The sequence below is a fragment of the Rhincodon typus genome, chromosome 7 (assembly GCF_021869965.1).
Source record: "Rhincodon typus isolate 14 chromosome 7, sRhiTyp1.1, whole genome shotgun sequence".
Classification (NCBI taxonomy): Eukaryota; Metazoa; Chordata; class Chondrichthyes; order Orectolobiformes; family Rhincodontidae; genus Rhincodon; species Rhincodon typus.
Window position 1 is genome coordinate 61,498,052 of NC_063338.1, and position 27,976 is coordinate 61,526,027.

The window sequence follows — 27,976 nt, forward strand, 5'->3', positions numbered from 1 at the left end:
TTGGTTTCGTTTTCAGCATGACTGGATGTGCAGTTATTGTGCATAAAGCCTGCAGTTATGGTACTGCTCCTGTACATCTGAATTTACACCTTTACTGCATTGAAAAAGACAGATGATTTACGTATTACACCGAGTTTATCCGTTACGAGATAGATCCAATAGAAATTGGGAAGTATTTGAGATCACAGAAAACACTTAAGTGTTAGCTGAAGTTCGGTTTGACTGAGGAATATCACCTCTTCCGGACAGTAACAGCAATGCAATGTAAATATGATTGTATGATCGACAGGGCTACAAGCCAATCACTGGTTGCGGGAAAGGTAGCAAGGAAGTTACACCAGCTCTAACTGATTTTAATCTCTCCGTGTAGAACTAGAAACGGTCCAAAGGGCAGGTGAAACTAAAGTGTTCGTAACTTGTCTGGTATAACGATACTATAACATGTCTGGTCTCAAAAAGATCTGCATCGTTGGATCCGGCAACTGGTATGTTGGACGCGAGTTTAGTTTGTTCCTTTTTGGACACTTTTAGTGCCAGCTATGTCGTTTTTTTGGGCGGATCCCTTTTTAACTCAAGCATCTGGTGACCAATAATGGGAGAATGTAAATCCATTACTATCTCGAGTAGGTGAGTGCAGCCTGTGAACACGAATGTCTCCAATGTTGCTGGAAGCTTCAATGGGGAACTTCAAAAAAAAAGTTGATTGTCAAGCAACTGGTAATACTAAAAGATACTGGATACGCTACTGTCTTGGTGAAGATCTAGTCATTAATTTATAATTCCTACTTGCAGACATTGCCCCTCCTTTATTACCTAGGTTTTTGTTTTTGAAAAAAAATCTGCTAATGTGTTTGAAAAGTTTTATCTCAATGTTGATAAGGTTTTCTGGACACGGGAGATCAAGAGAAACTATTTTCATTGGCAGATGACACAAAAATTGGTGCGGTAAATAGCGAGGAGGAAAGCTTTAAAAAAAACTGTATAAATGGACTGGTCAAATGGACTGATCAGTGGCAAATGGAATTTAATCCAGAAAAGTGCAAGGCGTTGCATTTGGGGACTAACAAAGTGACTAGAAAGCGGATCAAACGGACCTTGGTGTGCATGTCCATGAATCTGTGAAGGCAGTGGGTCAGGTAGATAAGTTGGTTAAGAAGGAACATAAGAGCACTTTGGAGGAATAATGCATCCAGGCAGTCAGCATTGATACTTGCCTTCACTTATGAAGGCATTGAATACAAGAGCAAGGAGGATATAATAGAGCTGTGTCCATTGTTAGTTAGAACACAGCTGGAGTGCAGTGTGCAGTTCTGGTCTTCACATTGTAGAAGAGATGTGATTGCACTAGAGAGAGTGCAGAAGCGATTCACCAGGATGTTGCCGGGTTGGAGTGATTCAGCTATAAAGAAAGATTAGGTCGGCTGGGGTTATTTTCCTTAGAGCACAGCAGACTGAGGGGAGTTGTGGGGGGGGGGGGGGGGGGGGATGTGGGGGAATCCTGATTGAGGTATGTCAAATTGTGAGGGGCATAGATAGTGTAGATAGGGAGAAATGTTTCCTCAGTGATAACTAGTTACAGCTGCTGGTGTCAATGTTGTCTTTGTCTCTGGAATCCTGAAGCTCTGAGAGGCGGTAAATCCCTGGTGTCAGGAGAACTATAACTGATGGAGAAAAGTGGGTGGACTCCAAGAGTGAGGAACAATCTACAGAGGAGGTGCTGACAGAGGATCCCTTCATCAAACAAAAACCCAAATATTCTAAATCACTCTGGCTTAAGTACAACCGGGACAACTTTTTCACACAGAGGGTGGTTTGTATGTGGAATGAACTGCCAGAGGAAGTGGTGGACGCAGGTACAGTTACAACATTTAAAAAACATTTGGACAGGTACATGAATAGGAAAAGTTTACAGGGATGTGGGCCAAAAGCAGGCAAGTGAGACTAGTTTAGTTTGGGAACATGTTTGGCATGGATGATGGCAAAGGATCGAAGGATCTGTTTCCATACTGTATGACTATGATTCTTCGTGGAGGAGTTAATAACCAGGAGGCACAGTTCTAAGATAAGGAGTAGGGACTTTACAGAGATATTTGGGAAAACTGTTTTCAGCAGAGTTTGGTGGGTATCTGGAACTCACTGCCTAATTGGACTTGAGAAGCAGAAACCTTCAAGATATTGATTGATTGATTGATTGATTGATTTATTGTCATGTGAACCGAAATACCGTGAAAAGCTTTGTTTACGAGCGGTACAGGCAGATTACAGCAAGCAAAGGTTGTACAGATCAAAAAGACTGAGAGACATACAGGTTATATTATTTGAGGCTAGAGTCCATTCAACATTCTGATAATGGCTGCGGCTGGAAAGAAGCTGTTCCTGAACTTGTCTGTGTGTGCGTTCAGGCTTCTGTATCTTCTGCCTGACGGAAAAGGTTGTAGGAGGTCATTACCAGGGTACGATGGGGCTTTAATGACGTTGGCCACATTTCCATGGCAGCGAGCTGTGTAAACAGAGTCCATGGATGGAAGGTTGGCTTCCGTGATTGTCTGGGCTGTGCACACCACCTTCTATAGTTTCTTACAGTCCTGGGCAGAGCGGTTGCCATACCAGGCTGTTATGCACCTGGACAGTATGCTTTCAATGTGCATCTGTAGAAGCTGGTGAGGGACCTTGTGGACATGCCAAATTTCCTGAACCGCCTGAGGCTACGTATTTAGATGCGCACTTGAAACTCTGTAGCATTCAAGGCAACGATAAGCATCAATGAGAACAGGCTGTAGAGCTGGATGAACACAGCAGGCCAGGCAGCATCAGAGGAGCAGGAAAGCTGACATTTCAGGTCTGGACTCTTCTTCAGGCGGCTCAGGAAATTTGGCACGTCCACAAGGACCGTCACCAACTTCTACAGGTGCACCATTGAAAGCGTACTGTCCAGGTGCATAACTGCCTAGTATGGCAACTGCTCTGCCCAGGACTGTAAGATGCTGCCTGGCCTGCTGTGTTCATCCAGCTCTACACCTTGTTGTCTCAGAGTCCAGCATCAGCAGTTCCTGCTATCTCTGAATGAGAACAGGCTGCCCAGTTTTACAGGTTTGTTGATTTACCCAATGTAGAAGGCATCTATATTTTTTGAGCTCATAATTATCAATCCCTAACCATCCACATGAGAATGGGTTACTGCTCATTTGGATTGTATGAAAAATGTGTTGAGAGCCCTGCATGTCAATGCAATATAAGCTGCACTTTATTACAATGGTTTCAGCCCTCCCTGAGCTCTTTGTCGTCACATTCTTCTCTTGTTGGATAAGTAATAAATGTTCAGAAATTCAATAGGCAGCCCACTTCTTAAAATCCTCTTCTGTTCCTTGTTGTTGAAAATCATTCTTTTTATGACTTATTTTCAGAGAAAATTAATGTAGCTGCACACATAGTCTGCTGAATATTAAGTTCCAAATAAGGCTGGTTTGAGGATGTTGAAATGCAAAATCATCAAACAGGAGATCAACCACCTCAAATCCAGTTTTAGTTTCAAAAGAGGTTGAGGATCAGTTCATGGGAATCAGGTTGGGATTTCAAGTATTCTAATGTGGCTATATGACTTTCATTTTAACTGTTGTTCTATGTTTTCATCATGGGCAATTGTGTTTTGGCAAACTTGGCAGCTTGAAGGAAGTTAGGAGGCTGAAGCTTTTGGTGAAAAGGAGCCATCCAGAAAATCATCAGACCCATCCCTTTTGATTAGTACCCTGAGCCACCCCACTTAAGACCAGAAGAAATAAGAATAGGGGTAGGGCGTTTGGCTCCATGAGCCTGCTCTGCCAGTCAGTCGGATCATGTGACATTCCTCAAGTCCACTTTCTTGCTCTTTCCCCATAAACCTTAATTTCCCTATTGATCAAAACTCTATCTATTTCAGCCTTAAATATACACAAGGACTCTGCCCCCACAGCTCTTCCAAAGACTCTCAAACTTCTGAGAGAAGAACTTCTTCCTTATCTAAGTCTTAAATCAGTGCCCCTTTATTCTGAGACTATGCTTTCTGATCCTAGAATCTCCCATGAGGGGAAACATCCTCTCAACATTTACCCAATCAAGCTCCTTATAAATATTGTACGTTCAAAGAGATCACCTCCCATTCTTCTAAATTCCAATGGGGATGGGGAGGCAATAGCCTATTGGTATTATTGCTGGACTGTTAATCCAGAGACCCAGATAATGTTCGAATCGCACCATGGAAGATAGTGGAATTTGAATTCGATAAATATCTGGAATTAAGAATCTAATGATGACCGTGAATCCATGGTTGATTGTTGGAAAAACCCATCTGGTTCCCTAATGTCCTGTAGGGAAGGAAACTACTTTCCTTACCTGGTCTGGCCTACATGTGACTCCAGACCCACAGCAATGTGGTTGACTCTGAACTGCCCTATGGGCAATTAGGGATGGGCAATAAATACTGCCTAGCCAGCGACCCCTTCATTCCATGAATGAATAAAGAAAGAAAAGTAGATTCCCAACTCATGCAACCTTTGCTCATAAAACCATTGCTCCATGCCGGAGATCATCCTAGTGAGCCTTCTCTGAACTGGCTCCAAGGAAATAATATCGCTCCTTAAATAAATCGACTAAAACTGCTCCCATACCTTGTATAGTTGCAGTAAGATTTCCCTAATCTTATACTCCAAACCCCTGGAAATACGAACCAATGTTCTATTAGCCTTCCTGATTACCTGCTGCACCTGTGTGCTATCCTTCTGTGTTTCATGCACAAGTTCCCCCCAACTCTCTTGTTGGCAGCTTTCTGCAGTTTTTTTTCTCCAATTAAATAATACTCTATTCTTTTGTTCTCTCTTCCATAATGAACACCTTCACATTTTCCAACATTATACTCCATTTGCCAATTTTTGCCATTTATTTAACATCAATATCTTTCTGTAAACTGTTGTATCCCTTTCACAACTTCCCTTTCCACCTGTTTTTGTGTTGTCTGCAAATTTGCTTCCTTACTCCAAGTCATTACCATATATTGGAAACAGTTGTGGTTCCAGCAGTGATCCCGTGGAACCCCTCTGGTTTGAGGTCACCAACTTGAAAAACAGCCCTTTATCCCCACTCACTGTTTCCTGCCCATTAGCCAATTCTCTATCCATATAAAAATAATACCTTTAACACCATGGGCTGTTATCTCTGCATTTTACAATGAGGGCCCCTCTCCACAATCTGCACCTGCCACCAACTCAATGATCTCTCCCCTGATACACTTGCTCCCTTATCCTTTGGCTGCTGGAAAGCCTTTCAGTCTCTAAATCGGGCAATTAAGTTTTGCAGGACATACGAGAAACCTGTTCTATGTTTCCAGCTACTCCGTGGCCTCGCTGTACTATTACTTCCCTCCTGCCCAACCTCTTGCACAAGACTAGACCCCAGCCTAAAAGCTAGGGCAATGTCACAAGCCCGTGAGCTCTTTAAGGATGAAGATCCTGTGACTGGCTAGCTTGTGAATCATTTCTTCTTTGTTCTTTCATGGGATCTGGGCATCACTGGCAAGACCAGCATTTATTGCCCATCACTAATTGCCCTTGAACTGAGTGGCCTGCTAGACTATTTCAGAGGGCAGTTAAGATTCAAGCACTTTACTGTGGATCTGGAGTCACGTCCAGACCTGACCAGGTAAGGATAGCAGCTTTCCTTCCCTGCAGGAAGAACACCTGTTGTCATAAATAATGACTCCACTGGGAGATTCACAAAACAAACAGAAGTGCTACAATTAAGCATTTGCCTGTAGCAGAGTGGCAAATGAAAGGACAATCAAGGTCTTAAATAGATTCTTCCACTACCTGGCTGGTTAAGAGAGCCTTGCCAAAATGTATCTTTTTGTAGCTTGCATAATTGTAGCCTCTTCTCAATGGAACCTTGCCAAGATGAAAAACAAAATCTAGGTGCTGACTAATTTAGAGCCAGAGAGGAAGAGGAAGAATATCTTGATGACTGTCACTCTGAGAACTCTTCAGGGCATGCTACAAACGGCAACAGAGAATAATCAAAATATTTTCATCTCTTTAATTCAGTCAAGCTTTATTAGCATGTTCTCGCTCACCTGCTAAGGAACAAATTCTGCAATCCTGTTCCTTTCCTATGTGTATCTCCTACAAGACCATTGTCAGTATTAATCACTTTCTAGAAGGGGCAGTAATGGGATTCTTTAAATCAGAGGCAGAGAATTAACTTTCAGCAGTCCACCACTTTCTTGATGCCAAGTCCCTTGGTCAGGTACTGAGTGTCTGTGAATAAAAGGACGACTCCTCCATTCCCTGCTCCCTCCTCCATTTTCCAATGAGACCAGAGGCAGAGCCTTCAGAGGCTTTTGCTAAGTAGAATTTGGGAGGAACTGGAGAGTGAGAGTTCCATTAAATCCAGGAGACACCATTATATCTGAAGAGTTGGAAGCAAGTGTTTATCAACTGCTGGAGTTTATATATAATATTGATGGAGTTTCTTTAGATATTAAGGAGTATAGAACTCTGGCTCCCCTGTATTCTATGAATTATTTGCTTTCACATTCTCAATAACATTATTTAATTACCACCCTAAGTTAAAACATCAGTGCAGATGGACATGAGAGAAAAAGCAAGTGATGCAGGGATATTTGTGGGGATTTAGTTTTGATTGGTAGGGAATTTTTTTTTAACAGTTTCTAACTGACTTCTGTCTGCCTCTTTCAGGGGTTCTGCTATTGCAACAATTATTGGCAAAAATGTCAGAAAGTCAACCCAGTTTGATTCTACTGTGAAAATGTGGGTTTATGAAGAAATAATAAATGATAGAAAACTCACAGATATAATAAACACAGATCATGAAAACGTGAAGTACTTGCCAGGTTATAAGCTTCCAGAAAATGTGGTAAGTCAAAGATTTGCATTCAAGAAACTTTGCACAAAAATTGTAAAATTTTGTTATTTTTCAGTCTTTGTGGTAATGTAGCCCTCTGCTAACCTGATATATTCTCAATATTACTCTTTTAAAGTCTTCACAATCATTTCTTAATGGTTGTTGCCCAGCTGCATTGAACTTCAAGGTGGATACGTTTATTTTAAATAGTTTCATATACCTTTAGGGTACAAAATATATGAATGTTTTATTTCTTTGTTACCAGTAGTGATACATAGTAATGTCAGAGTAACAATCAGGCATATAACATTAATAGTGAAAAGACATTTTGTGCTGAAATGATCAGAACATAAATAAGATTATAACTTTTCAAGTTAATTGGTTAAAGCTATGAAAAGTTTACACCATAGTGTAAAGTTTTGTGTGATTTAGGAATAGGACCATTGAAAAAGTCTGACACAGAAGGAGACCATTCAGGCCATCGTGTTTGTGCTGGCTGAGAAAAAAGAATTAAGCCTCCCATTCCAATCCCACCTTCCAGCACTTGGCCCATAGCTTTGCACGTTACAGAACTTCAGATGCTGTTTTAGGTATCTTTTAAATGAGCTGAGGGTTTCTGCTTCCACCACAAAACAATGCAGCAATTTCCAGACAGGCACCATTCTCTAGATGAAAAAGTATTTCCTCATGGCCCCTCTAATCCTTCTACCTGTAAACTTAAACCTGCGGACCTGGTAACTGACCTCTCCACTAGGGGATAAAAATCCTTCCAGTCTACTCTATCTCACACCCCTCATAATTTTGTACATCTCAATTGTCTCCTATTATCAATCACCTTCATATTTTCTCAGAATAAGTATATGTCTTTGCTTAATGTGGTGACCAGAATTTACATCAAGTTCCAGCTGTCATCTAACTAGTATTGTACACAGTTTCAGCATTAAATCCCTGCTTTTGTATTTAATACCTTGTGCAATAAAGGAAAGAATTCTATGCACTTTCTTTACCACTTTATCTACCTCCCTTCTATCCTCAAGAATCTGTGGATATGTATGCCAATGTCTCTCAGTTCCTTGACATTCCCCTTGATATCTTACCATTTATTGTGCATTCCCCAGTTTTGTTTGCCTTCCCCAAATTCATTACCTTCGGCTTCACAGAATAATAGAATTGTTACATGGCAGAAGGAGGCCATTCAGCTCATTGTGTCTGCATTGGCTTTCTGATCATTTTGACTTACTCTCAATCTTCTATCTTTTCCCCATAACCCTGCAAATTGTTTAGATTTAATCATCTAATACAGTTATCATCTTCACTGGCAACTACACAGTAGATTTGCAAGTCATTCACAAATCTTCCAATGATGCCACACACATTTAAGTCCAAGTAAATTATATATACAACAAATAGCAATGGACCCGACACTGAGCCCTGAGGAATATCACTGGAAATCATCTTCCAATCAGAAACATACCCATCAGCTCCTTTAGCCAATTATTAACCTAACTTGCCACATTCCCATGTATCCCAGTGGCCTTTACTTTTCTCAACAGTCTTCCATATGGAACCTTGCCAAGTGCCTTACTGAACTGCATGTCCACAACTTCCACTGTACTACCCACATCAATCCTCCCTGTTACTTCCTCAAAAAATTCATTTCAGACTTAAGTGGGTCCATTTAACCAAAACCATGCCGACTATCTTTGACTAATCACTGCTGTTTCATGTGACAGTTTATCCTGTTTTTCACAATTAACTCTAATAACTTGCCCACTACCAAAATAAAACTGACTGGCTTATATAATAAATTTTATTTGGACTATCCCTCCTACCTATCCCTCCAACATTTGGTACCCACCTGCATCTAGTGAGAATTGAAAAATGAACCTCAGAACATTTGTTATTTTCTCCCTGGCTTCCTTTTATAGCTTAGGATATAATACATCCTGTTAGCACTTTGTTACAGAGATTTATCTGCCTTCAAGGATGTCACTCCCTTCAGTAATTCCTTTCACTCTCAAAGAATCATAGAATCCCTACAATGTGGAAGCAGGCCATTCAGCTCATCAAGTTCTCACTGACCTTCCACATAGCATCACACCCAGTCCCATTCCCCTACCATGTCCCCGTAACCCTGCATTTCTCATGGCTAATCCACCTAGCCTGCATATCCATGGATACTGTGGCAATTTAGCATGGTCAATCCACCTAACTTACACATCTTTGAACTTTGGGAGGAAACCGGAACATGCAAGGGAACCCATGCAGACATAGGGAGAATGTGCAAACTCCACACAGACAGTCACCTGATGGTGGAATCGAGCTGGGTCCCTGTTGCTGTGAGGCAACAGTGCTAACTACTGAGCCTCTATGCCACTCTGTTTATTGTATGTAATATTTCACACACCTCTTTAACTAGAATGCCTGAGTCATCGCTCTGTTTTGTGAAGACAGAGACAAAGTGAACATTATGAACCCTGCCTCCACCTTCTGCAGCCACGTTGAAGTTACCTTGTACACCTCCAAAAGGCCCCACCCTTTCTTTAGTAAAATTTCAATTTCAAAATTGCTTGTTTGTAAAAGTTATGGCATTCAAACAAATTGTGAAAATTTTATTTATGCATAAGAAGCTTTGAAAATGGTAGAGAGAAATAAATGTGAAAAATCAGTTGCAAACATGCCACTTAGACTAAATGGCCTCCAAAATGGAAGTTTCTCAACTTTGCCCTAGTTGCAAAAGTCTACTTGCAGTTCCACATTGGCTTTCTTGCAAAATATTCAACTTCCTTTTAACAGGTAAATCTTATGTTGAACCAAAATACATTTTTGGACAGGAATGTTAGATTTGAAGATTAGCTGTTATTATCAAAACTTTCAAAACTTTATATGAAGCTCAACCAATGTTTAATGTGTGATTATTTTAAATAATGGAGTCCTGAAAGCAACATTTGAAACATGTTGCAGACACATCTTAGAAACGTTTAGCGTCATTTTAACACTGTCAGCCTGATGAAAAATCAATTGATACCTAAAAAGGAGCCATTCATTCTAACAATAATAGTTAACAACAATAAAAATAGGATTATATAGAGAGAATGTAGGTTCAAAATTTACTCACTATACAAAAGTAAGGGTGTTAAAGAAATAGTAGGGACATTAAAACATTTTAAGAAGATATAGGTTAGCAGAATAAGCAGAGCAGTGGTTCTGTGTTTCAATGTGGGTATGTTTAAGGCAGTAAGTTTTGAGTGTAAAGTATAGTGAATGACTGTATAGAATCATAGTGCAGAATTTTACAGTTCACCACCAGTGAGTTTGCACCTCAAAATTCTGTGGGTGTCCTTCTTGTCATCTACTCTCCCATCCGGACCTGGCACTGGGGATGGAGCTGGAGCGAATCTCCTCACCCAGTTAATAGACGGTTTATAAAATAGGATTATAGAACATACGAGAAAAGAAATATGAAATTATTACCTTTTTTGGTTGATTTTTTAGTGACAAAAGATGGCCAATTTAAAATTATTACTCAGGAAAGAGGAGAGTGGTTAGGAGAAATGTGTTCATGCAGGGGCTTAGAGGAACTGCAGTGTTTTGCTAGGGGATTGGTTGAGGCATCTTATAAGGGATGACTGGATAACATAAGAATATGACATTAGAACATAAGAACGAGGAGCAGGAGTGGGCAATTCAGCTCCTTGAGTTTGCTCTGCCATTTGATACGAACATGGCTGATCTCATCTTGGCCTCAACTCCATTTTTCTGCCTGCTCCCCGTAACCCTTCATGCATTACTAATTAAAAATTTGTGTGGCTCCTCCTGAAAGTTACTCAATGTCTTGGCATCTGCTATACTCTGGGATAGTGAATTCCACAGATTTATGACCCTTTGAGAGAAGTAAATTCTCCTCATCTGTTTTAAATTTGCTACCCTATCCTAAAACTATGACCTCTTGTTCTAAATTGCCTCAAAGGAGGAAACATCCTTTATACATCTAGTTTGTCAATCATGTTTAATATCTTATATACCTCAATTAGATCACCTCTCATTCTTCTAAACTCTAGAGAGTATAGGCTTAAGCTTTTCAGTCTTGCTTCATCAAACAAACCCCTAATCTCTCAAATCAATCAAATGAATCACTCGTGAACTGCCTCCAGTGCAATTACATTCCTTCTCAAGGGGACCAAACTGTACGCAATACTCTATTGCCAGTCTCATTAATGCATTTTAAGTTTGCAGCAATACTTTCATATTATATTTCTTTAGCAATAAAGGCCAAAATTCATTTTTGCTTTTTTATTACCTGCTGACCCTACATACTGGTTTTCTGCAATTCATGCATGACAACACCCAGAAATCACTGCACCAAAGCACTCTGAAGTTTCTCTCCATTTTGATTATAAATTACCTTTCTAATCTTCCAACTGAAAAAGATAACCTCACACTTATTCTTGTTAAACTTCATTTGCCAAATTTTGGCCTATTCACCTAACCTATCCATCTCCGTTTGCAAATGTTTTATTTCTTCATTGCAACTTACTTTCCCACCTATTTTAGTGTCATAAATATTAGGAGCAGATGAAAATAAAGGGATGGAGGAAAAAGCATAGTGTGATTAATTTTGGATTGCTGTAGAACCATCTGGCATAGAAATGCAGCGTCAAATAATAATTTCTGCGGTGAATATCAGTGTTCTTTTATCCATCTTTGCTTTGCGGCCATACATCATATTAAGATGATAAACTTCCTGACAGCAGTTGTCTCCAATGACCTTGTAAGACCGAATTGGTGGCAAGCAGATACTGTCCTGTTTAATAGGATAATAATGTGTGATGGCCTCATCTGCCTTGTAGGAATTTCTCAGATTGCAAGACAAACCCAATTGACTTTTAGAATCCCAAAATGCAAAGTATAATGTATTTTACCTTTAATAGATGTTAGTTTGATTGATGGTTCACTCATAAGTCAATACCAAGACTTTCCAAATTCCTTTTGGAACAGTCCAACAATATAACTTCAAATTGTTAAATTTCTCTTGGCATTTATTCCTGGGATGACAGTAGTGACACGTGAAGAGAGGATGGATCGATTAGGTCTATATTCCTAAGACTTTAAGAGAATGAGGGGAATTTCATGGAAACTTATAAAATTCTAACAGGACTAGACAGGATAAACACAGGAAAGATATCCTGATAACTGGGTAGTCCAGAACGAGGGGCCACAGTCTAAAGATATGGTGTAGGCCATTTAGGTCTGAGATGAGGAGAAATGTCCTTACCCACATAGTGGTGAGCCTGTGGAATTCTCTGCCACAGAAAGTGTTTGAAGCCTAAACATTGAATGTTTTCAAAAAGGAGTTGGATATAGTTCTTGGGGCTAAAGGGATCAAAGAATATAGTAAAAAAAATCTAGTAAAAAAAGGTAAAAGCCCATGGGATACAGGATTATGTGTTGAATTGGATCCACTGTTGGCTCAGTAACAAGAAACAAAGGGTAATGGTTGATGGCGGCCCTTGCGAATGGAAAGGGCTCGGTGTTGGGACCCCTGCTGTTTGTTTTATAGATTAATGATTTGGACTTGAATGTGGGGGCACAATTGGGAAATTTGCAGATGATACAAAAGCTATCCACATAGTGGAGAGTGTAGAGGATAGGTGTAAGCTCCAAAATGATATAGATGGGTTGTTGGAGTGGGCAGGAAAGCGGCAAATGGAGTTAAACTCTAATAAGTATGAGGTAGTGCATTTTGGGAGGTCAAACCATAAAAGGGAATACACAATAAATGGGAATATACTGAGGGGTAGATGAAGTGAGAGATCTTGGTGTGCAAGTGCACAATTACCTAAAGGTAGCAGTACAGGTAGATCAGGTAAAGAAGGCATACGGAATGTTCTCCGTCATTGGCAGAGGTATAGAACACAAAAGTAGAGATATAATGATTAAACTGTGAAAGACACTGGTGAGACCACAACTGGAGTATTGTGTACAGTTCTGGAAGGTACATAACAGGGAGGACATAATTGCTCTGAAGAAAATGCAAAGAAGATTTACCAAAATGTTGCTCAGGCTGGAGACTTGTAGCTACGAGGAGAGATTGAAGAGATTGGGTGTTTTTCTTTGGAACAGAGAAGGCTAAGGGGTGACATAATTGAGATATACAAAATTGTGATGAGGGATAGAGATAAACAAGAAGAACCTGTTTCCCTTGGTAGAGGTACAAAAATCAGAGGTCATAGATTCAAGCTAAGTGGCAGAAAGATTAGAAGAAGTCAGGAAAAGCATTTTTACGCAGAAGGTGGTGGGTGTCTGGAACTCACTGCCTGAGTTAGTGCCGGAGGCAGAGACCATAAACTCTTTCAACAAGTACCTGGATCTGCACCTTAAGTACTGTCAGCTGCAGGGGTGTGGGCTGTGTGCAGGAAGATAGGATCAGAAAGGGCATTGGGTGTCTTTAGGTCAGCATGGACGAGATGAGCCGAATGGCTGCCTTCTGTGGTTCTATGTTTCTATGATATTGGGAGAAAGCAGGAACAGGGTACTAGGCAGGATGATCAATCATATTTAAAGGTGGAGCAGGCTCAAAGAGCTGAATCACCTACTTCTGCTCCTATTTTCTATGTTTCATTTGGTTTGTAAATTATTTCCTGTTTTACAGATCGCTGTGCCAGATATCACTGAAGCATCAGATGGGGCAGATATATTTGTCTTTGTTTTACCCCATCAATTTATTGGACGACTTTGTGATGAAATGAAAAATCATGTGAAGCCTGGTGCAATTGGAATCTCACTGATAAAGGTAAAATTTAAGAGTTCAATGAATGCAAACAATTGAGGTTCCAGGTTTGGGATTTTTTTTGCAGATCAAGGCTGTTAGTTTATTTTATCACTTTATTACTCTTTTTCAGCCATTGTTTAGACAATACTCTCCTTGAATTCCCAGATGGCCCCTTTCTTCATGAGTGTAGAATATTGGCATTTACAATCATTTCAAGTGATACAGAAAGCGTTTATACCAAGATACCTGTATGTACTTTACAGTTTTGTTTTTATTCATTAATAGGATGAGGGCATCGCTGGCTAGGCAGCATTTATTGCCCATCCCTAATTGCCCAGAGGGCAGTTCAGAGTCAACTATATTTGTGTAGGTATGGAGCCACATGTAGGCCAGACCAAGTAAGGAAGGCAGTTTCCTTCCCTAAAGGATGTTAGTGAACCAGATGGGTTTTTTTTTTATCCCCCTGGCAATCAGCAATGGATTCACAGTAATTATTAGATTCTTAATTCCAGATATTTTATTGAATTCAATTCTGCCATGGTGGAATTTGAACCCGGGTCCCCAGAACATTATCTGGGTCTCTAGATTAACAGTCCAGCAATAATACCACTAGGCCATTGCCTACCCTATGTTTCTTCATGTGTGGTTTAAATCTGTGGTTAATGTGTGGTTTAAATCTGACTGTTGCAACAAAGATCGCTTGTAGTAATTTTAATGAACTCAAAATGATTTGACTCATGTATTGTATTTGTATCCTGTCCTACCATATTTCATAATTTACTATTCCTAATCATATTTAGTTTTGCTGTTGTAAGAATGTCTAAGAAACTACTTCTAAATTACTTCCTGTTCTGCCTGCTAAAGTCTTATTTTTTTCAAATTACAGAAACTAAAGACCTCAACTGTTTAACAGGCACTGCAACATATTATAGTTAACATGAATCTTTAACCTTTGGACAAGGTGTTGTTTATAATTACATGAGATAACAAATCTCAGTCATTTTACAATATGTCATGACTAGAACTCTGTTTATCACAAGTTGACTATGTACTTGAAAAAAACTGCTATACGTTCCAGATCTAAACATATTTCTTTTATCAAATCATTTTGTTTCTTCTATACTCTGCTGCACAAAAACTGTCTCATTAAACTACTTTGTTTTCTTAATCCCATATTCAAATGCATTTGCAGTACTACTCTAATACAACAAAGAAGTTTATTCGAATATGTCTACCTAGTGGCTAATTTACTGTTCCCATTTGAAACTGTACAGGACTGCAGTGAAATCTACATGTTATGTTAATCTTTTTTAAATATCCCCATGTAAGATGCTTTTGATAATGTGATAGGTGGTTAGTTGCTAATTTTGCACTTTTCAGGGTATGATAAGGAAATAAAGACTTGAGAACATATATCCAATACTTGAGAAAATGCCTCTAATTACAAAAAGTTTACGTGGCTCATTGCACTTTATTTCTTGCAGCAATATCTGCGCTGCTACCAATATTTTACTTCCTAACAAGGCATAATTTTCAAAGGTTTTCCTTATCTCTAATGATGCAGGTGGTCAAATGTGTAGTACCATTCAGTATTGTACTCAAGCATCAGTTCAAATGATGTACTCTAGTAAGGTGAAAGTGCTAGCAATTGAGCCAAGTTAATTCTTGAAGATTAAACCACCACACAGTGAATTCCCTAGGATATTTGGTGGAAAAGAAGGACATACCAGTAGCTGTTCTGTAGGCATTGAAACTGCATTGGATGCAGTGGTAGAGTAGACAGTGGCCCTGGACATGTTCACCAGTTCTTTCTAATATTACAAAACTAGTTTGAAAAGTTTAGATGCAGAGTTATTTTTAGAGTTCCAGAGAAACACATCTTAAACTGACTCTTCAGATTCACTGGCATCGCTGTTACATATAGTGACCTGAGCATTTCTTCCACCCATGCCTTATGACGACCTGTGTTAGTTAATAGGACAACAGGTTGGCCATTTAGATCTGGGTTGAAGAGATCCTTCTTTACTTAGAGAGTCTTTGGAATTCTCTACCCAGAGAGCTATGGATGTTTAGTTGTTGACTCCAAGTGCAGAGATCAATATACTTTTGGACACCAAGGGAATCAAGAGATATAATGATACGACGGGAAAATGAAGTTGAGGTGGATGAGCAGTCATGCTTATTTTGAATAGAAAAGAAGATTTAGAGGGCTATTTTTGTTCCTATTTCCTACATATGAGGTTGTTAAATAATTATTTATTGTGGACGTGGCATTGCTGCCTGGCCAGTATTTACTGCCTGTCCCTAGCTGGCCTTGAGAAGGTGTTGGTGAGCTGCCTTCTTGACCCATTGCAGTCCTTGTGCTGTAGGTACACTCACAATGCCCTTAGGGAGTGAATTCCAGCATTTTGACACAACAACAGTGAAGGAACGGTGTTATATTTCCAAGTCAGGACAGTGAGTGGCTTGGAGAAATACTTGCAGATGGTGGTGTTCCCATAATTTGCCCAAAAATGTAAGGTTATTTCTATAAGTTAATAATGTTGAATGAACTGTACTGAAGTTATTTTTATATTTAATTCTTAGGGAATAGATGAAGGTCCTGATGGTCTTAAATTAATATCATATATAATTCGTGAGAAACTGGGGATTGAAATGTCTGTACTGATGGGTGCCAACATTGCTAAAGAAGTAGCAGATGAAAAATTCTGTGAGACAACAATTGGTAAGAAATATGACTGTGCTCCTGACAGTCTTCTAATGTTTCAAAACAAAACTTAAATATAAAACACTAATTTACTTACATCATGTCTTAATGATGATTTGAGATGATTTATTGTCACTTGTACTCTATTATGAGCATCGCGATAAAATACAATGAAAAGCTTCAACTGTCACAACAATCCGGCACCATTTTGTATAGTTTAAGAATAAAAATATACAGCTGAAAGGGAGTACACCTTCATTCTGCCACTTCTACCATGGGTCCTAGGCCAACTCACCAACAACATGTGTGCCGCCAACCTTCCGCTGCCAGTGCCAGACCGACCAATGTCGGATTTACCCCTCATCGGGCACCACCTCTTCGACGCTGGGCCCACCTTGCCCACAGGCTGCCAATGCTGGGTTCTGTGCTGAACCTACACTTGCTCCACAACTAGGAGTTCAGGGCTCCGCTGCTGCCTTGCTGACAACCAGGAGTCCCTGCTCCGGGCCGATCGCAACCAGGAGTCCCCAGCTCTGCTGCCAGTACTGCCTCAACAATGCCTGGAGCCCCCAGTCTGGGCATACCACAACACTGCCACTTCAGCTGCCGCTTCGCCGACCCCTTGAGCCCCTGCTCCTAGCCTAACATAACCAGGAGTCCCTGGCTCTGCTGCCAAGCCACCACCTCACCCAGAGTCCTGCTTTGGCCACGCCCCTTCGCAATGTCACCTTCTCCACCACTGCTGACAGGAAAAAGATAAGAAATGAGACAGAAAGGGTAAGGAAAGAAGCGGGGAAGCATCCGGTCTGGAGCATACGGGCCCAGAAGCCCATATGCTACCTACCTCACTGGCACTACCATTCTTGGAAATCAGTCTACTAGTTCTAATAGATTCCTTATTATAAAATCAACGTGACTTTGTTTCAGAATCATTGGTGCTTTTCTCTGCAGTATATGAATTTGAGCACTTAAGAGTTGTTGGATGTTAGCAGCATTACAAATACTGATATGGAAAAACAGTGTGATTGAACCTGGAGTCATCCTTCAATATAAGTGGCATTCAATTGTCTGTTTCTTCCAAAAACTAAGCAGTAATTGGTGAATTAATCTTGGTCAGTTTCTTTATATAAAACTGTGTCTTTTTCTCACCATTTTGCTACTTTTGTCACAATTTAAAGGGTAAAGACATATAAAAGCAGGAAATCCTGGAAATACTCATCAGGTCAGGAAGCATCTGTGGAGGGAAACACGTACAGCCTTTCTTCACCTGCCTACTGGTACAGAACCAGTACATGTCTATCTTTCCTCAGTTCTGAAGAACAGTCAGTACACTGGAACATTGAGAAGAAAGTTCTGGACCTACCTGGGGCATTTGAACTTGTGGAAGGGGGAAGTTCGGAGGTCATAATTCAGATTCCTGACATTGGGTTAAAGCTTTGGGGTTAAGGTTTCAGAAAAATGCAGGTTTTCCCCAGAGTAATATTTAGGAACCTCTTTTGCATTAATGGACTTACCACAAATTCCCATTAGCTAGCGCAGCCCACTGGAATTATGTCCACAGTCACAATCTTGTTTTCGCAGAAGTGAGAAAAATGTACATTCACAAACCTGGCTATTTATATGAGGCATGTACCTGGAGAGGTGGATTTCTTCATGGAAGCTCTGATGAATACAAGCCATTTCAATAGCTTTGATCTTCATAAGCAAGGCATTTATTTGATAAAATGGTTATAGTGTAAGGACTGAGTGGCTCACCCAGCAAGCACAAGTGAGGGAGCCAAATGTGCTGATGCCTGCAAACCTAACTCGGCAGGTTTGAAGGGTTAAATACAAAAGGGGCTCAACAAATAATTTACAGATAAATGCTTGGAAGCCATGGCATGGAATTAAACTTCAGGGTTCTGGATATTTGAGGTATCAGAAACAGCTTGGAGACTGGAAATAGTTAATTGGGAGACAGAGGGGAGAATCACAGGGATAAGGGCAAGGGGGGTCAAAGAAAAGTGGGTGCTGCATGAAGGAAGTAAGGAGCAGAATGGCACAGTGAGGTGTGCTAATGAAGTGAAGCAGCAGGTAATTCGAATAAGAGGCAATGTAAGGCTAATTCTGGGAATGGGGAGCTTGATGGTTATGGGCTTAGGGTCATGATCAGGAAAGCCAAGGGAAATTGAGAGTCAGGCCATAGTGGTAGAGGGGACATTGAAACATGACAGAGGGGCATCAGAGGAAAGAAGACCATTTGCAGTGATAGGGAGGAGGGATGACTGTAGGTTAGGGAAAGAGGATTAAAGTTGAAGGAATCTAAACACCCGCACCATTACTCTCTTCAAGCCGTTCAAAACAAATTGCCTCATGAAAGTATGCAGTAGAAATGGGAAGGGCCTGAGATCCATTTTCATAATTTCCTGCAAAGATCAAACTCCCATAAGTGAGTATTTCGAAACAGAAGTAAGAGTAAACAATCGTGCAAGTGCTTAGATAAGGAATTTTATGATGAAATGAAGTGTTCAGTGCACCATAAAGGATAACAAGCTTTAGCTATTTATAATATTGACATCCTTACAAGACCACATAATAAATTGATTTCTGAACTAATGGACTACAAATACTCAACCGCATTGATGGTGGTAATGTGTAGTTGGTTTTTGTGAAGTCATTTCACAGGCTCCTGAAACCTGTGGACACTGGGCTGAAGACATCATACCCACTGTTGATTCCAGTATGGCAGGGTTGTGTCAAAGACTATCAAGAGTCAGAGTGAGCTACATGGCCCATGCATTCAATGCACAACAATGCTCAAGGCCACAAATTCCTTGGATATAGTTAAATGAGGAAGAGGACATGCAGTCATGGGTCATGCAGGATGGGTCTCACCATGGTGAGGTGGCTGCAGAGCAGGATTGAAATAGGAGCAGCCTGATAAGGGCCCAAGGATGAGTTGTCTAGGGCAAGATTTCTGAAAAAAGCCAACATCACTTTCCTGCTATTTATTCACAATTCTCTACTTCAATGCAAGATGTGTGGCCAGTTAAACCCCATCAGTGGTACTGGTTTTGTTGCATCAAAGAATAAGAAGGAGAAGATAAATAAATGCCCAGCACCAACAGCAGCAGAGACCCCCATGTTCAGTGGGTTCCAGCTATGAAGCATTAATCAGTATCAGAAAAAGGGAACAAGGGTCTTCAGAGCCATCAAGCAGGATACTATGAGGTCTATTCAAAGTCTTTCAGCTAACTGAAGATGAGTGAACATTAAATCTTCAGGCATGTTGGCCAGACTAGGGATGTTGTCACCCACATCTGCCAGCTCCTCCATGAAGGTCTGATGCCATGCGGCTTGGTGAGGAAGCATTGTCTCTGCAGTGCTGAAGATCACAGCGGCATTGAATTTCCTTACCAGAGGCTCCTTTGAAACCTCAACTGGGGAGTGATATCTTCCAATCTGCCACCTACAAGTACATTTGTGAGTTTGCCTTTCTCAGGAAGGCATATCTGCTGTGCTGTTCACCATGGTCCCAGAGAGCCCAGCTGGCTCATTCATTGCTATGTTGCCTCAGCTCTGTGGGGTCATCAAATTTATATATACAACGCTGGGACCTCCCTGGCATTGTCCAGCCAGATTCTTGAAGGAGGGATTTTACTTGCTCAATGTGACCACAGGCAACAATTCCTAAAAGGTGTGCACTTCCCATCTAGGAAGCTATCATGACGGTTCTGCTCTGTAAACTCTCAAGTGATATGAATGTTCATTCCCCATATCCTCTTCCAGGATAGTTGGTGAGTGAGAGAAGGTACTCCTATAAGGCATGGCTAATGACTTCAGTGTGAAACTCCCAGATCAATGCTGAAAAATGCTTTAATGCTGCCCATGCATCCACTAGGACCATCCTTAAACAGACAATTGGCCAATTTAAGATGTGGTTCCACCGCCTCCATCTCTCAGGAGCATTCCAGTCCTCACTTGGCCATGTCTCTAGAATAGTGATTGTTGCTGTGTCATACATAAGCTAGCTTGATGATGGGGTGGCACCATAACAGAGAGGGAGATGGATCAACCCCATCTCTTTAAAGCTGTTAATGCTGCTGCTGAAGAAAGCAGGGCAATAATGAGACATGGCTAGCAATCTAGAGAGAACCTCCCAGTGGCTAGTTTTAAGACCAAGCAACTTTGGGAAAAATATGTGGCCACTTGGACCTAGGAGTTAATTGTGACTGAAAGGCATTCTGGCCCTGAAGGCAACATTTGATGGCTCATGGATAGACTTTATGCTCCTTTCTCTGGCATTCAGTGGAAGTTATTTTCTTAGTCTTTCTCCAGTGAACTCTTGCTCAGTTTCTAGGCCAAAATCTCAATATAGAGTTATGCAGGAGCACATGGAGGCTATGCATGCATCCCTCATTTTGCAGAGATTTAGAGGGTCACGATGCTGAACGACTTTCCAAACCCACATGTCCAGCTTAAGATTTTGCTTTTCCAAGGTCATAATTCTCCCAGAGGGCAGCAGTGACTGGCAGATGCAGTGCTGTAGGCTGTCTCCATATGATGGACATTGAACATGTACAGTGATTGATTCCCTTTAAGGTTGACTATAACATGAATAGCACCAATTAGAAGCTTTAACAGATGGAAAATAAATACCTCAATAATGGAGTACAAAGTGCTATATTTGTGCACAGTGCTTGATTCTACAGATCATTGACACCTGAGCACCCAAAGTGATTTCAAGGTTTTTTTATTCCTGACAGTGTGCAATGGCACCTTCTTCACTCCTTGATGGAATGAGATGCCTGATGAGAGGCCATGGTGCTTTAGCCCCTTCTGATCTAGCTAGCGAGTGAATGAAACCATGGCTTCAGTAATGGAGCAAAAGGTCTTCATGCATATCTGGCAGATACTGATTGCTTTGCTAGATCTGGCTCCCCACAGCAGCCACCACCTATTTTATGGAAATAGCCAAGTACTTGCATGCAAGAGATCTAACATCAGAGATAATTTGGACAGATTCTTTTGCACTTTGGTATCAGAGCTTTGTAAGTTGACCTAGTTGAGATACAAGGTCAGTGACTTGATGGTCCATGAACTGCTGAGTGTTGTAACTCATCTAATGTTTAAATTGTTTTAAATTGAACCCTGGTACATCTGTAAGAACCAGTACTACTGTAGTATTACATTGGTAGTCACTCCAGTTAAGTGAAGTATCTGATAGAGATACCTAGCATCCAAACCTGTATACAACAGTCAACTGCAATGGCAAACTTACAATGTTTCATGCTTCTGAATGAGTGAGAATTGAGTAAGATAGTGTGACAAACCCTGGCAGAGTGCAGCAGATCTTTCGTCTTCTTATTTACTCATGTGATGTGCCACCATTGGCAGGGCCTGCATTTATGGTGCAGCACCTGGCTTGCTAGATCATTTCAGAGGGCAGTTAAGAGTCAACCACATTGCTGTGGGAGTGGAGTCACCTGTAGGTCAGCCCAGATAAGAACGGTGGTTTCCTTCCTTAAAGGGCATGAATGAACTAGCTGGGTTTTTAACAACAGGTTCATATAAGCAGGTAGTTCCAGACTTTATTTATTGAAATTAAATTCCACTATTGGCTGTCTTTGGATTACTAATCCAGTGACAATAACACTAAACCATCACCTCCCCTTTTGTAGCACTGGAGCCAGGATCTCTGACCATGCATGGGTGCTGGCCTTCACAGCTTCATTGGCCTAGGCTGCCTTTGTCAATGAAATGGCCTCTTATTGCCAGCTCTCAGGAGTATTGCATCCCTTGGTTTTTTTTTTCCCAGACAGCCTGCAGGAGAACCTGTTGCAAGACTTTATTGAGGCCTGAAGCCACTATCTTTCTAGTCGTAGATATATCCAGGGTTGTGAATGGGTGACCAGTGTAAGTCCTATGATATTCATTGCTTGCAAAAAACTAAGTGTTGTCTAAGTTCCTTTTAAATATGGTGCCCAGAATATTTCAACAGGGTCAGAACTTGCTGCTTGCCTGCCCATAAGATTTAGTGTTCAACTCACACATGCATATGCTTTAAGCTGAGAAGCTTTTAACCATGCAATACAACTGGACCCATCTCCATGCAGGAATGCTTCCTTCTTGTGGGTCTGATGCCACATTTAAAAAAAAACCAAGGTATCCAATTTTCAGATTGTCTTAAAGACAAAATCCCACCCTAAACAGTTGCTGCCTTACCTGCTGTGTGTTTTCGTTTTCTTTTCATTTCCAGTATTTCTTTTATTATTACAATGCTAATAAAAAAAACAAACTTATATGATCTGGTTGCTTAGTTTTTATTGTAAAGGTGATATTATAAAACCACAAATTTGCTGTGCCAATCATTCATTCTGATTATAAATAAATTGTTTACATTGCTTTAAAAATTAAGATCAAAGTGCATACAAAGAATTTTGTTACAATGCAAAAGAAGCTGCTTCAACATCCTGGTTGTGATGTAATCACATTGCAAGAAGAATATTGCAACATATTGTTAAAATCTTTTGTCAAAAAGCTTAGTAAGCCTTTACATGTGACTTTAGGATTTTACTTTTTTAAAAAAATGTCTGTATTTGTCAGGATCCAAAAACAAAACTCATGGAGAGATCCTTAAGGAGTTAATGCAGACCCCAAATTTCAGAATTACTGTAGTAGAGGAACGTGACACAGTGGAAATATGTGGAGCATTGAAAGTAAGTGATTGTCCCATTTTATTAAATAAGTCTGGATGATATTTTAGAAATATGTATTATAAGAGCTATACTTTACTATATGTTTTCCTGTAAATCATAAAATCTTCCGACTACTTTGAAATATCGATACGTTTTACACCAGGTCTTTGTTTTCTTCTCACTGAATTTAGACATACCCATTTTAAATGATTTTCCGGAAGTTGACTTTATAACTGACAACATTTGTATTTATATAACATTTTTAAGGCAATAAATGTCCCAGGTTGCTTCATTTGAGTGTTATAAAGCAGAATCTCATATCCAGCCTTGTAAGGGGATATTACAGCAGATCCCCTGACGGTTAGGAGCATCGAAAGGAAAGGGAGAGGTAGTTAAGATCCTTAGGGTGTGAATTCCAGGGGCTTATGGTCTAAGCTATCAAAAGTAAAATCAGAAATGGCCTAGAATTAAATGAGTGCAGATTTCTTACAGGGTTGTCGGATTGGAGGAGATCACAGGGATAGTGAGGGTTGGACACCATGGAGGGATATGAAGACCAGAACGAAAATGTAAAAATAAGAGCTTTTAAAAAAAATCATTCAAGCAATATAAACGTTGCTTGCCGGGCCAGCATTTTCTTGTCCATCCCTAATTCTTCTCCACAATATGGTGGTGAGCTACCTTCTTGAATATCTGCAGTTCATTTAGAATTGGTACTATTAAAGTTTTAATTTAACTGATTGCTTGTATTATTCAAAAATAAAAATAATGAGGACTGTGGAAATATTACATTGGTAAACAATTTCTATCTTGAATAAAATCCCACATGCTGTATCAACAACTTAAAATCATTGGTGATTACTTCTCCTTCTTGTCTCATAGACCAACAATTCTCTATCCTTCTTTTCAAATACAACTTCTTTTGCATTGTTTGGAAATTACACTACTACCTATTTTGCTTTCTAAAAGTAGTGGATACATACAAGAGAAGATTGATAAGCACATTGCTGAAGTATCTGAACTTCAATTTGCCAGTGTTGAAAACATTCATATATGTGCATAACTATAAATCAATTAAATGCATGGTAATGTTTGTGTCAGCCTGTCAGATTCTGTTTTTGATTTAGCAAAAGCCCTCACTCTATCACAGATGACCCTAAAATTGGAGGTGTAGTAGATAGCGAAGAAGGTTACCTCAGAGTACAATGGGATCCAGATCAGATGGGCCAATGGAATGAGGAGTAGCAAATGAAGTTTAATTTAAATGAAAGTGAGGTGCTGCATTTGGAAAGGCAAATCAGGGCAGGACTTATACACTTAATGGGAACATCCTGGGGAGTGTTGCTAACAAAGACACCTAGGAGTGCAGTTTCATAGTTCCTGAAAAGTGGAGTCACAGATAGATAGGATAGCGAAGGCATTTGGTATGCTTGCCTTTATTGGTCAGTGCATTGAGTATAGGAGTTGGGAGGTCATGTTAAGGCTGTATGGGACATTGGTTCAGCTAGTATTAGAGTATTGCATACAATTCTGGTCTCCCTCCTATAAGATAGATGTTGTGAAACTAGAAAGGGTTCAGAAAAAATTTACAAGAATGTTGCCAGGGTTGGAGGGTTTGAGCTATAGGGAGAGGCTAAATGGGCTGGGACTATTTTCCCTGGAGCATCAGAGGCTGAAGGGTGACCTTATAGAGGTTTATAAAATCATGAGAGGCATGGATAGGGTAAATAGGCAAGGTCTTTTCCTCAGGGTGGGGGAGTCCAAAACTAGAGGGCATAGGTTTAAGGTGAGAAGGGAATGATATAAAACAGACCTGAGGGGCAACTTTTCCATGCAGAGGGTGGTGCGTGTATGGAATCAGCTGCCAGAAGAAGTGGTGGAGGCTAGTATGATTACATTTAAAAGGCATCTGGATGGACATACAAAGGGTTTAAGAGGAATATGGGCCAAATGCTGGCAAATGGAACTAGATTTATATAGGATACCCAGTCGACATAGACGAGTTGGACCGAAGGCTCTGTTTCCGTGCTGTACATCTCTGACATAACATTTCCTGTCCAACTGAAGGTCAACGCAATTTCCATGGCAAATCTGTAGGGTAAGAGGTGTATGGGGCCCTTTATAATACTGTGTCAATGGATCTTGTGAAGTTAGATCAGACTGACAGATTTAATTATTTTTGAATAAAGGCAAGATGAATTAGTTCAAAACTATATTTGATTAAATTAGGGATAACTTTCCAGTATAACAACAGCTTCATGCCACAGCCTGCCATATTGATTAAAAAGGAAATTCAGATAGGTCATCTAACAGGCAATAAATCTGAAATCCCTAGTTTTCCATAACTGCTGTGGTTTATACCCAATCTTTCTCAAATATTAGAAAATATTGACAAAATGTATCAATATCAATGAACACTACACTAACTCTTAACCCAAATTCTTAATATGAACATTACTCAAGTGCAGATAACGGTTCTTTTCGACTTTTTCTGGGAATCTTTCACAAATTTTGATGATTCAAAGCCCCCTGTATGCTTTGATGTGTTTAGAGCTCCACTATCCTAAGTTCTAACAGACTATTAGCTACCTTAAAAAAAAAAGTGCATTGAAGGAACTATTTTTATTTTGCATTCTTGTAATTAAATCTATTGCCTTCTAGTCAGAAATCTTGGCTTCTCTTAAAAAGATCAAAAATTATAGTTTGAACATTGATCAAGGAGATCAACGAGAGGGCACGAGGTGGGAGTGTGAAGTCTTTATACAGACTGTTTCATACTTGCTTTGTGTGGTTTCATACTTAATTGATTCCATATGAAATATTTTGAATTTCAGCACAGACTACAGTTTTTCAAAGCCTTCTTCATATTGTAATCTCACTTTTTGTAACTGTTTTACTTCCTAGAATATTGTAGCTGTTGGTGCAGGATTCTGTGATGGGCTTGGTTACGGTGACAATACTAAAGCTGCTGTTATCCGCTTGGGATTGATGGAAATGTTAGCTTTTGCAAAATTATTTTGTCAAGGACCAGTAACATCAGCCACTTTCCTGGAGAGTTGCGGAATTGCTGATCTTGTTACAACTTGCTATGGAGGGCGCAACAGAAAAGTAGCAGACACATTTGTAAAAACTGGAAAAGTAAGTTCTTAAATATTTTATGTCATTGACTAGTCGACATTAGGTAAAGAAGTCATTTTAATATTTTGCTTTTCATGAAAAAGTATGGAAATCCATAATATAATACAATCCTTGGAAGTTAAACATTTATTAATTTTATCAGGTAAATACAACAGATATCCTAATAAGTTATACAGGGCATGAAAAATAATCAAAAAGGGTAGAATTTGAATTCTAGTCTTAAACTGTAGAAAGGTAAGAAGTTGAGTAAACAGAAAAAGAAATCTTGCTGTGCATTAAACACTAAATTAAAACAAAGTATTATGCATGCTAGAAATCTGAAACAAAAACAGAAATTTCTGGAGAAACTCAGCACGTCTGGCATATCTCGCTATGTTTGCTATGAAGCAGACTCACCGAAGGTTGTATTTTGGGATGAGTTATGTATATTCATCATGCTTATTTTTAGTAATATTAAATCTAGATACGTACCACATTGTGCACAATGTATGACAGCAATTTGACTTTGCTGGATAATCAGAATATAGGCCATATAGTCATACCATAATCTCCCATCTATATTTTATCCAGGCCATTGAAGAATTGGAAAGAGAGATGCTCAATGGGCAGAAGTTGCAAGGTCCTCAGACTTCTGCTGAAGTTTATAAAGTTCTTAAACAGAGGAACCTCGTGAATCAGTGAGTGCTTTTTAACTACTTAAAATAATTGGCAAATAAGCCAAATCATGTAGAAATGTGTCAATGTATCATGTATTGTACAATAACTTTAACAATTGCATTTATATGGTGTATTTAATGGAGTACAATGATTCAAATTGCTTCACAGAAGTCATATTAAAGAAAATTTGATGCCACATCAGACTGTTGCCCAAAAATGTCTGGGTCGTAAATTCAATAATTTAGTCTGAAAATTTATGATTAGTACTAATGTATGTAGCTATTTGTACGTGCACATGGTATCCACTTACTACTGCCAAGTTTGGGTAGAATGGTCCCATTCCACACATTAAATTATTTCAGACCAACTTTTGTATTACTTGTCCCCCACAGGTTTCCACTATTTGCAGCAGTTTATCAAATCTGCTACGAGGGCAGACCAGTCGCAGATATCATCACGTGTCTTCAGAACCACCCAGAACACATGTAACTTGAGCCAACTCAGGCCAATACATGTTAGAAACACAGCCTTTTGTTTTTGCAGATACATGATAAGTATAACTGCAGATTATTTTATCAACCTTACTTTAAATTTATCATTATAAGCTGATCTTTGAAGAAGATGTTTTTTTAAAAATAGTGAAACTTAATAATGAAATTTGGTTTCACTATTCCACTAATTCTGTGTTTTGACCTGTCGTGAAATGTTTTTATATGGACTTGTGAAATCCTTCTCTAATCTCTAGAATGTTTACTAATGTTTCAATAAAATCTTCAAACATTCCCTACTTTTGTCAATGCAGTTTCTCAGCACATTTCTTCTGTTGAACTTAACCTTATCTGTAGTAAATAATGGTTTTCAATTATGCAGCTAATTTTTGTCATTCAGTTCCAGTAAAATAGACCACTTAAAACAAATGTTTATACTGTAGACATTTTATTATTTTAAAAATAAACCAACTCAACTGTCAATGCAAAAATGTTGTTAGGTGGATGTGCTGAGCTACCGACAGTGGAGGGTATAAACCTTGTTCTGGAGATATAAAAATTATATAACTTTGAAATTGATTATATGTGAATCACAATAAAATACTTTATTAAGAATGGTTTTGTAGGTTGTAAAGTCTATATACCTTAA

The 27,976-nt window shown here is 39.6% G+C and overlaps 1 protein-coding gene across 1 annotated transcript; it reads left to right on the plus strand.

Moving 5' to 3' along the window:
• Positions 1-324: 324 nt before the first annotated feature.
• Positions 325-27,942, plus strand: LOC109926921 (glycerol-3-phosphate dehydrogenase [NAD(+)], cytoplasmic-like). The gene is made up of 8 exons (XM_020526787.2): positions 325-485; positions 6,723-6,900; positions 13,541-13,681; positions 16,247-16,385; positions 22,953-23,065; positions 25,949-26,182; positions 26,753-26,859; positions 27,232-27,942. Exons 1-8 carry the CDS (start codon positions 442-444, stop codon positions 27,326-27,328), a joined length of 1,053 nt encoding a protein of 350 aa, XP_020382376.1. The 5' UTR covers positions 325-441; the 3' UTR covers positions 27,329-27,942.
• Positions 27,943-27,976: the final 34 nt, after the last annotated feature.

Coding starts and splice junctions, on each gene's coding strand:
- LOC109926921 (XM_020526787.2), top strand. CDS start 442: ATGTCTGGTCTCAAAAAGATCTGCATCGTTGGATCCGGCAACTG. Junction 16,386..22,952: donor ATTCTGTGAGACAACAATTG/GTAAGAAATATG, acceptor TGTATTTGTCAG/GATCCAAAAACAAAACTCAT. Junction 23,066..25,948: donor AAATATGTGGAGCATTGAAA/GTAAGTGATTGT, acceptor TTTACTTCCTAG/AATATTGTAGCTGTTGGTGC.